General features: G+C 35.6%; 1 protein-coding gene across 2 annotated transcripts in view; it reads right to left on the bottom strand.

The window, feature by feature from the left end:
* Positions 1 to 1,258: 1,258 nt before the first annotated feature.
* The window catches only part of LOC120623705 (low-density lipoprotein receptor-related protein 4), a 32,198-nt gene continuing 22,364 nt past the window's right edge, over positions 1,259 to 11,092 (bottom strand). For both annotated transcript variants that reach the window (XM_039889883.1, XM_039889884.1), the window contains exons 16-35: positions 10,901 to 11,038; positions 10,700 to 10,805; positions 10,020 to 10,170; positions 9,688 to 9,849; positions 9,161 to 9,376; positions 8,885 to 9,074; positions 8,685 to 8,775; positions 8,108 to 8,270; positions 7,896 to 8,029; positions 7,724 to 7,811; positions 7,504 to 7,609; positions 7,131 to 7,434; positions 6,716 to 7,044; positions 5,883 to 6,006; positions 5,589 to 5,683; positions 5,249 to 5,492; positions 4,600 to 4,858; positions 3,715 to 3,912; positions 3,103 to 3,272; positions 1,259 to 2,418 (exon numbers count right to left, since the gene is read on the bottom strand). In XM_039889883.1, the coding sequence (XP_039745817.1) occupies positions 2,287 to 2,418; positions 3,103 to 3,272; positions 3,715 to 3,912; positions 4,600 to 4,858; positions 5,249 to 5,492; positions 5,589 to 5,683; positions 5,883 to 6,006; positions 6,716 to 7,044; positions 7,131 to 7,434; positions 7,504 to 7,609; positions 7,724 to 7,811; positions 7,896 to 8,029; positions 8,108 to 8,270; positions 8,685 to 8,775; positions 8,885 to 9,074; positions 9,161 to 9,376; positions 9,688 to 9,849; positions 10,020 to 10,170; positions 10,700 to 10,805; positions 10,901 to 11,038 (3,400 nt within the window). In that variant the 3' untranslated portion in view covers positions 1,259 to 2,286. The remainder of the gene's footprint in view (positions 2,419 to 3,102; positions 3,273 to 3,714; positions 3,913 to 4,599; positions 4,859 to 5,248; positions 5,493 to 5,588; positions 5,684 to 5,882; positions 6,007 to 6,715; positions 7,045 to 7,130; positions 7,435 to 7,503; positions 7,610 to 7,723; positions 7,812 to 7,895; positions 8,030 to 8,107; positions 8,271 to 8,684; positions 8,776 to 8,884; positions 9,075 to 9,160; positions 9,377 to 9,687; positions 9,850 to 10,019; positions 10,171 to 10,699; positions 10,806 to 10,900; positions 11,039 to 11,092) is intronic.

The following is an 11,092-nucleotide window of genomic DNA, read 5'->3' as shown; positions in this document are numbered from 1 at the left end:
TAACGTCAAATAATGAAATATACGCAATTACTTATTAATCGTGTTGATATGAGACGGCCTTGTACGGGGCAGCCCACGACTTAGGTTACGTATAGCCGAAATAAAACAATATTATTCACTTTAACGTGATAAAAATAAATTATTATATACACTCTGTCAGACAAAAAGTCATGTTTAGAACTAATTATATTTACATTGATATATTTTATTGTCACCAATTGACAACATTTCAAAAGGAATAAGAGGTCTTTAGCGTTTGTGGCAATGCAGTGCATGATAAAACTGCTAGAGGGCGCTAAGTACGTGAACGCCCGTTACTAAACCAAACCGAGGCAAGTTTATGTGACCTTTCATTTGATGTTGCGACTATTAAATGTAGGTACATTTAGGCACATGTTTATATTTATATGTGAAGAAGACCTCGGTATTTATTATTATTTTAGACGGTGATGACTTATTTTTTTATTTATTAAATGGTACGTGCGAAATTTTTTTATTTGTTTTAATAAAAAAAAAAACATGAATTATAAGAATAAGCGTTAGATTCTCGTGTAATAAATATAATTAAAACTATGAAATGTTGTCAATTAACGTGGTGAACTAATTCTAAATTATTTTTTTTGTATTTTACTAGTAATGTATAGGAAAACGAAACTTAATGCTATTGGTAGGCAACAAAACGCTGACTGAAGTAAAGAGGTGGGGATATCATCCACACATTAACTTATGAAAAAATAATATTCCTTTCACCCTCAACTCTCTTAAATCTATATTTGTAGTAATTGTTAAAAAAGTTATAACATTACACTCTAACAACAGTCGGCTTCGCTCATTTCCCGTGAGCCTCGGGAAATAGAATGAAAGTCGACAGATACAAAAATAATACAAAGATTTCCTTACACACCTATAATAATTTATCATTTATCATATGGTATAGTTTATATTCAATAATTATGGCAAAAAATACCTTAAGAAAAATGGTGATGGTTTATTAAACCTTTTCCTCGAGAATGAATGCAAGATATATCTTACTTTGACTATAGGACTGATAGGTAGTGCAGGATATTTTCAATATAGGTAATTTTGGTTATAACTTTACCATGAGACATTCATATGTAATTTACAATAACAATATATATATTTACATAGTTTATAACTTTACTTTTCTATAACTACCTACACTATTTGAATTTCGCCACTGTTAATAATTGTAGAGGAGACAATTTATCATCCGATAATGTAGTTATTTTAATACCACTACCATATTGTATGATAATATGTTATTAAATGTATTAAGTATAGTGATAGTAGATAATGAATTACAGTGTAACAATGTAACGACATCTATATTATATAATAAGTTACATTATAATTGGGTAATAAAACATTTACAGTTTCTCATTTCCTGGAATTGACGTCAAAAACAGTTTAGCATTTCCATAATTATCATTTATTTATGCACCACTAAGATGTGTATGAGATCAATGTGTTCAGGTTTTAATGGAGTCAGCGGGTTCCGTAGTCAAAAAAGGATTCTTTATAGCAATGTCTGCCTGGATGCTCACTAATTCAGGTAATAATAACGTTGAGTTGCCATTTAGCACAGGTGAACATGTAACAGCTACACATAGACGTAAATAATAATATTAATGCCCTCTACATATCTTGGAAAGTCTCGAGTCAAAAAATAACTAAAACACCTTACTTACATATCTAAAATAAAAACACTTGTTCCTGTAGATTATTAAAGCAACTAAGTAAACTCTGGTGCCGAGTCTGTTGTAGGTACACAAATCTCTTAAACGTAACTAAAATGCTATCCTTTTCCACAAACACCACAATATAATGGATGACACTTATTATAGACTTGTCAGTTTGGTTTTGTGTAGCGATTTTTGTAAAACAGAATTGGCAGCATTGTGTTAATAAAATTAATACGGTTGATAAGTTACAATAATGTTATTAAAGCAAAAGTAACTATCAATCGAGCGCAACAAAAACTGGTGTTAGTTTTTGTAAACTTCGATTTAATGTTATCTCTAATCGAGTCTGTTGTTATCTAACCTTAACAATAGTAGATGTTTATCTACTCTATGTCATCTACCACTAGCTACCAGCACTAACTCGAAATGTATTGGAAAACGAGAGGCTTGCACTCAATTGGTACCATGCTTTACGAATTTAACAGTATGTATCACAAATTCCATTATTTCTTTGAATGCCTAACGTTCTCCAATTCATGGTTACATCGTGGCTGCCGCTTGCATGCCGTGTCGTCGGTTGATCTCAGGCGAATGGGTGCAAGGTTACGGGCTCAAAGTCGTCGTTTGCGGGTCTCGGCGGGTGGCGGTGCGGTGGTGGAGGGGGCGGCGGGAGCAGACTGGTCCCCTCCGGAATATACACGTTGGTGACGCGACCCTGTTATCAATTTGAAACTATCATCATCAACAACCTACTACCGGCGTCTTGCAATGGGAAGGATTCAAGACGTAGTCCAATACGCTGGCCAAGTGCGTATTGGTAGACTTCACACGTCTTTGAGAACGCTATGAAGAACTCTCCGGTATGCAGGTTTCCCCACGATGATAAAGTTTGGTATTGATATTTAATTTGCTTAAATTAAGAACGCACATAACTCTGAAAATTTATAGGTGTGTACGGGACATCAAACTACTCAGCTGTATCTGTTTGTTAATCAATCATGCCACTATAGCAGAACGGATCTGGACCAAATGTAGTACAGATTTAATATGTACGGTTGCCATGCGATCGATTCATTTTTGTTTTTTAAAGAACGAGAGATCGACATGTTTCTCTTGGAGAATAACAAAGGCATTGATATAAATATTTCCACGCGAAAAAAGTCGCTGGCAACAACTTACAATTTAAAAATGCACAATTGTTTAAAATATTTTGAATAAATGTAAATAATTAAATCTTAAGTTTTCACATTATAAACATTTCCTACGTATCAATCGCATTAAGAACTGTAGGAATGATACCTACATTTTTTATTCCACTTCTTCAAACAGAGTAATTGCTTGTTTTGGGAGGTAAATTTTGTGAAAGGAAATTAGATTCGAAAGTAAGGAAACTACAGACCTGGCTTTTGTCGTATTTGAATATGCCCTGGAATAGAGTTTGACGTCTCTCTAATGGTTCCCCTGGTGCAGTCGTGCAGCTGTAGTTTGGATTGTGGAAAGAAATGTGGCCGATGGTATCTCGGTAGTTCTCCTTCATCTCTCCTGTTCGTTCTTTGTGTGCTTTCAATACTTGAACAAAAAATAAGAATATCAGTTATATTGGAGTAACCAAATGACCGAATTCACTAACGAAGAATAAGGCTAAGTAAGTAACTTGTAGTCATTTACCTTTAACCAATCGATTTTTACTAGACATCTCATATAGTATCTATGATTCATGTCACAAGGAATTTTGTGTTTGTATTATTATTATTTTTTAATTTTTCGTATAGAATTAAGATTAAAAAAAAAACCAAATTAATATTTTTTTCATCTGTCAAGCGTCACTTTACGAGTCCCCTAAACATTGCGATCAGATCCCCTGTCTCAGCTTTAGACGGCGCCTAACATCGTTAGTCGCTAACAAAGAGTTGATGAAACGTTTTTTTCTACGCAAAACATTAGGCATACGATTTAAGTGTTTCCTAGGCTCAGTGAAAATGGGCATAAGATAGGTAACTTTAACACTTACAAAAAAATAAAGCAAACACCAGCAAAGCACATATTATAAATGTTACTATGACTACTCCAGCGATAACTGCAGCTACGTTTGTTGTTGGTGCGTGCGTGGGCGTAGGCGATTCAGCGCTCTCGATTTCATCGATATCCATGTAGTCATAGAAGGATGGGTAATGTGATGGCATTCTCAATCCAACGCGGATGTTCGGACCTGGAATATATACCTATTATTAGTAATAATTTCAAACTAACAACAAAGTTTTTTTTATTCGACTAAAAGTTAGCCCTTGAATCTCCTGCTGGTAAGAGATGATGCTGTCTATGATGGTGACGGGCTAACCTGTAAGGGTATGGCAGTTATATATATTATGGTAAAGGCAAACTTCTAATTGGTTTCTACGCGACATCGTACCGGAACACTGAATCGGTTAGCACGGCTTTGTCGGTATGGTGGTATCTGGACTGACATCATGCAGACGTGGATCCACATTCATGGGGTCACTTAGGGGGACTTGTCCTTAGGTCACTCTAAGTCGCCTGAATTCCTTCAGAGGTCCGAGCATCATAGGGGGCTTGACGTCTTGGGATGACGTTTTCCTCTTGCCACCACAATGTCTCATGATCCTCTTCCGGTGAGCCCTGTACGCGCCCCAAAATCCCCCAACGCTGCTGAACAACCATTACGGTGGTCCCAAGATACAATCCATACGAAAATTCCTACCCACCGTCGATCGGTTAACATTCCGTCCATACCTACTAACATTTTTAGGTTCTGCCAAATCATCTTTATTATGGAATTTCCCGCTGTAAAATATTTTTTGTGATACGTTAGTACCTACAACAATGACATCAGCTATTCCTGTAAACAATCATTTGTCTTTTGTTAACAAAAACTTACTTGACAAACATGTTCTACCATCAAAGGCATCAGGGCAATCGCAGACGTAGTCATGCCCTCTAAAGAGACACAGGTGGGAACATCCTCCATTGTCCTCCTTGCATGGATTCCAGCCGTGTTGCTTCTCCGATGATACGGCTTTTATTTCCATTACCATTTCCAAATCGGTTCGAATGGCGGTTACGTTTTTACCCGTCCTTTTGTCGGCACGCATTACCGACTTCTTGTACCAGTCCGTCCAGTATATGAACTCGTTGAACTGAAACAAGATTCTTTATAAGAAATAGCTATATATTTACCTCTCGCTCAAAATAACGGAAAAAAATAATCTTTAAGGCCCTTTAAATAAACGTCAGAATTTCAACTGGCCACAATACGTTTCAACTGTCAAAATCTGTCCCATAAAATCAATTTTTTTGCTCTCCTGACATACGAATTCAGACTATGTTTTCCTTTTTATGAAAAGCTTCTTAGGCAAAATCTGTTTAGTGACATGATTTTCTCAAAAATAAATACAAATATTCGTAGTTTACAACTATGGAGAAATATTACTGAGGGTTAGTATGGTTTACATGACGCTGTCAAAAAAGTATAATTTGATAGAGAAAATATTTTTTTTAATCATAAAATATAAAGAAGAATTTTTAACCTGAGTCATTCCAAATGGATTTTTAGCTTCGGGAACAAGTTGCACTCTATGTTGTCCATTTAAATCGGAAGTATCAATCCTATCTTTCAAAGCGTCAGTCCAGTAAAGCCTTCGGTCTTTGTAGTCAATGGTGATTCCATTAGGGAAGCCCAAATCGTGACTAACGATTATTTTTCTTTGACTGCCATCTAATGCAGCGCGTTCAATGTTGGGACTTTCACCCCAATCACTCCAGTACAAGTATCTAAAAAAACCACATTTATATTTATAATATAACGAAATTAGGTAGTAGTGACGATATGGTGGATTAAAATTGGAAGGCGACCTTCTCGATACATACCCTTTAGCGGGGAACAAAGCTAGTGCTCTAGGTTCAGTCAAATTAGTTATAAGCGTCTTTCTCGATGATCCATCTAATCTTGCAACTTCAACAACCTGTAAAAAATTGTGCGTAACAAAATTGGCATAAAAAGATTATTATAACATATTTTTACGTGTGGGTTTATCTTTTTTTTGTTTAATTTTGTGTCAAAAATTTAACCTGGGGCGACAAATTGGAAAACTGTGATGTCTCTTTGGGTGTATTAATAAATACATAAATAATTATAGTTAAAATAGCTTTAAGTATCTTTACCTTGAAATCATTATCCGTCCAATAAATGTTATTTGCAATCCAATCTACACCTAGACCATTTGGCGTATCGAGGCCAGTGTTTACTATCACTTTAGTTTCACACATGTTTTCCATGTTGATTGATCTGAAAAAAAAAGTAATAAGTATAATTAATCAGACACTAAAAAGCGACAATAGCATAATCGTTAAAGAAACTATTTTAAAGTAATATAACACCGTGTATCTACTAATAATTTTTATAAGGGTGTTAGACACATGTTAATTTACGCCTAATGCTATGCGATATTCATCCATTTAGAAATTGTATACTACCCTTACTAATAGGTATTATAATATTGTATAGAAGCAGGCGTTACTTTGCGGAAATCCATGATATATTATCAAAATTAAGCTTAATTTGCTATACTCCGCGAAAAGCAGAAAAATCTGTGTGGTGTAATTTATAATTTCTTCAATCCTTATACTCCACACCAAACAGATCCTCGGCAATACACCCTCTATGCACGTTTCGCTCCGAAACCGGAGCATCATCAGGAGATGATTGTAATGATGTTGTCTTAACAATTAATCATTGTAAAGTCAAGTACTTTTCGCGGAGTATAGCAAATTAAGCTTAATTTTGATAATATGGTATTATAATAACTAATGTAAGTTCGTTTCTCTATTACGCCTTCGCTTACTTAACTACTCTACCGATATCTAATAATGAAATTTTGCATACACGTTCTCACTTGTCAGGGGTATGGAAAAGGACATACGGTATTAACTTAACTACCCAACTAGCATACACTTTAAGATAATTTATCTAGCGTCTAAAATAAAATCCAACTAACCTGATTTCATTGTTGTTAACATCTGTAAAGAATATAAGCCTTTTCTCCCAGTGAAAATCGACTGCTACGGAATTTTGAATATCCTTAACTGGAAGTGTTGTATCCCACTGCTCGGGTGTATCCAGAGATATGAGAGCAATATTGCCCCTGGCAGCAAAAACTAGGAAGTTATCAGGATGTTGTTTGCAGATTTTAGGATTTATTTCCGTTTCGTTTTCGAACAATAAGCCAGTGGGGCATGCGCATGTAAAACCATGGGGTGATCTAAGACAGAGATGGGTACATCCGCCGTTATTTGTCCCACATGCGTTTTCTAGCACATGATCACCCTAAAAAAGAAATCAAATGTTATTATCCAAATTGACAAAATTCCATACAAGTTAGTTTTTCGTACAGTTATGAATAATTTCAATACCTGAATGGCTCTTATATCCATAAGTCCTTCGAGATTCTCTCTAATCGTCAGTTGTTCCTTTCCATTAGACTTATCAGCTCTATGAAGTGCTTTTGTCTTCCAATCAGTCCAATAGATATGTTGTCCAACTATAACAATGCCGTAAGGATATGGGACTTGGGTAAGAAGTGTGCGTCGATCGTTGCCGTTGAAATCAGAGCTTTCGATTGTGTACATTTTAGCGTCGTTCCAATAAAGGCGTCCTTCGATTCGATCAATAGCGAGTCCGTTGGGCCATTTAATGTTGTTTTCGACAATGATTCGTCTAAAAAAAATATAATTAGCGTGGCACAAACGTTTAGTTGTTTATTTTCGATAGAATGAAAATATTTACCTATTATTACCATCCATGTCTGCTCTCTCAATTTTCGCTGAGGTTCCCCAATCGGACCAAAACATATAACCATTTTCGTAATGCAAAGCTATAGCTCTGGGGGAATCTAAAATAAATTATTTTTATTTTTAGATACGTTATTAATTCTTAGGAACACAACTCAGATCTATCAGTAGATGTACAGTTCAAGTGATCAAGAAACAGTAAATTATATGCTTACCTAAACCAGTCCATACAAGAACTTTTCTATTCTTCCCGTCTAATTCTGCAACTTCAATACTGTTTCTACCACCGTCTGTCCAATAAATCTGTAAAAGATGTAAAATTTTATGTTATAGACTTTAAAGTAAATTGTGAACAGTTAAGCTATTTTTACATTAAGCAGTAGGTACCTTTCTTCCTGCAGAGTCTATAGCAATTCCATCAGCAGTATGAAGGCCACGTCCAATAATGGTTTTGTTTTCTTTACCCTCTTTATTAGCACGTTTGATTTTCCGCTCTCCAGTATCAGTCCAATAAATGAGACCTTGATAAGACAAATGTTTATTTAATCATCTGGCGAAAGCACATTATTAACTTTCAAAAATGTATGTTTCCAATTTACCTGTTTTTTGGTCGACGTCTACTCCTAGTGCGTTCTTTAACGACGGCAGTGGTAAAACAACATCCACTAAGTATGGTACATCTAGCGATACGATTCGTATATCTAGGCGATGCGCAAATATCAAAAAGTTAATAGGACCATTTGTGCAAGTCCTACCATCCTTCTGCAAAAAAAAATATTCGGACGTTTAATAAGAACTATTGTCATGCAGTGACTTATATTTAGGGTTGCAGCAGGGTGCAGAAAAAAAGACTAATATAAATATATTAGTCTAAAAGTTATAATTATAATGTTAAAACTAAACTTATTAACTATGGTCGGCCGATTTGTGGCACGAGCTTACTATCCTAGGTCTTAGAATTAATTCCTATAGAAAGCGTGGTAAAAAAATATTGCATCGCGATTCTAAGCTAGCCTCCGAAATTTGCTGCACCGATGAACTTAAACATGATGCGTTACAGCCGCTTCTTGGTTAGCAGGCATACTATGGCTATCCCGTGGGTATGCCTACGTAACAAAGGCGATAAAAATAACACTTAATGTATAAAAATATTGATAATAGTAAAAAAAATCTTACACTTAGTTTTATTCCGATTGGGCAAGCGCATGAACGTCCTTCTGGTTTAAGAAGACACAGGTGAGAGCATCCACCATTGTTCTTACTGCATCTGTAAGTCCCACAAATTTTTTTTTATTATGGTCCCTTTCCTTGGCTAGTTTTTAGGCTAGTAGAATTGTATAGTTTAATAAACCAAGTTTATACGTTTTCATGTTTACCTATTTGAGCCTCCTCGTCTTTCTTTATGGAACACCCTGACATCCATTAGACCTTCAACTCCCGCACCCAGGGTGCGACGATTTCTACCGGTAAACTTATTGGCAGCTTGAATTGATTGCGTATCCCAGTCGGTCCAAAATACTTCCTCTCCATATAAATCGAGTCCAAAAGGATGTGGGAGATGTTGACCTGTATATATAATATTTATAAAAGTTTAAGCCACAGTCAACCACAGACACAACTATTTATTAGTTATAAATGTGTCAAAACCTTACCTATTAAAACATTTCGTCCCGTGCCGTCAAGATTAGCGTATTCGATAGTGCGATTGCCACCGTCCGTCCAATAGATACGGTTATTGACCAAATCGAGAGCAAGACCATTAGGCCAAGTCATATCACCAAAGATGAGACGTTTGCGGTTCCCCCCATCCATGTCAGCACGCTCAATACATGGTGCGGAACCCCAATCGGACCAGTACATAACACCACCTGTTTTGAAGTTATGTTTAGTCATATTATCAAACTGATTTATTCCAAAAAAAACCTTCATATTACAAAGATAACATACTACAAAGTAAATATTTAGTGAAAAGACCAAGCGATACAAAAAAATAGAAACTATATAATAGTTAGCATCCATATTTTTGAATAAACATTTTATTCAAAAATATGGATGCCTCTTTATAGTGTCAGACAAAGCCATCGCCTCAAAGATTAAACTAATAGAATTAGGTTTTAATGAACCTTTTCGAAAACTGTCAAGAATACTCTCTTCTATAATTGTTTGTTTTCTGTTTTACCTTTAGGATCAAGTACAATATCCCTGGGTTTATCTATGTTCTCCCAAGCTAACAAGGTCCTCATAGTGCCATTAGCATTTGCAACTTCAATCCTGTTGGTACCGGCGTCCGTCCAATACAACTTGTTTGTTAGCCAATCATACGCCAGACCAGCTGGTGAAACTACAATAAAAACATTGTTAATTATTAACCATTGCAGGTAATTAATATTCAATACATTTTTATTCTACGTACTATGCAATTTATCTTCTTGTAAAATTTCACGGTTACCTACTGATTCACTTAGAAACAATTTAGATTTAGCCATGCATGCAATTAAATTTTTGTCTTACTTAAATTTGATCCAACAATAACAGTCTGATGAGATCCGTTCAAGTAAGCTTTATTGATAGTGTCTTTTTCTACGTCTGTCCAAAATATTGAGTTGCTATTGTGATCCCAGTCGAGTGCTACGGCCGATTTGATATTCTCTACAGGAATTACCTGCAGAAAATGCCAAAGAACAATATTTAGTTAAGTTCATCTGCTTTGCGAGTAGAGTTTATAACATCCAATAAAAATAGCATAAAAAAGCGTGCGTATCGGGACGCCGCCGGACGGAAATGATAACTCAAACTAATCTAAGTTGAATTCTTTAATATTAAAATTGTTTAACTTGAGAAATGGTTAGATTACTACTTAAATTTCATATAAATTAATATGATAATGTAAGGAAAGGTACACATACATAAAATCTTTTATTGATTAAAAATATGTATTTTATATTTAGTTACAATTCTTGAATATGTAGAATTGTAGATACACAACACGGCTAGGGCTGTAGGTTAGAGTGAGAGAGCCTGCCAATCGCTGCCGTATGCGTGAGAGAAAGGGAATCCAGACAGACTGGCGCCGTAACGCGTTACGTAACGAACCTCTTTAACCTCTGATAGGAACATCTCTTATCACTTCAAAACGGATTTAGATAATTCAACAAAAGTCTTATTAATATTATTTTAAATCAGATATTTACCATATCCAAAGACTCCATTTGTTTCCGCGGATTGAGTTGCTTCAGTCTTATGTCCTTGCGTCGAGCATAAAGCAACAGCTTTTCTGGCGTTTGTTCGCACGATCGACTGAAATTGTTTATTTGGTTGTATTTAATGTAACATTAAACTTCGTATTTAATAGATACAATAACAGTATAGTTAAGATTGTGATTCTGACTGACCCATCGCTATTGAGGTTAAATCCAACGGGGCAGCGGCATGAATATCCACTTGAATTGGGTAAGCACAAGTGTGTGCATCCACCATTGTTAGCACCGCATCTATTCTTGTACGTGCGAAGTTGGCGTAGTGGGTGGAAGCTGTGCAAATTAAAAGGATTAATTAACACTTTAGTAGATCAGGATCATCCGGCT

Source organism: Pararge aegeria, chromosome 5 (genome assembly GCF_905163445.1).
Source record: "Pararge aegeria chromosome 5, ilParAegt1.1, whole genome shotgun sequence".
Taxonomy (NCBI): domain Eukaryota; kingdom Metazoa; phylum Arthropoda; class Insecta; order Lepidoptera; family Nymphalidae; genus Pararge; species Pararge aegeria.
Note: the sequence above shows the minus strand (reverse complement) of the source record. Positions and strands in the feature narration are given on the sequence as shown.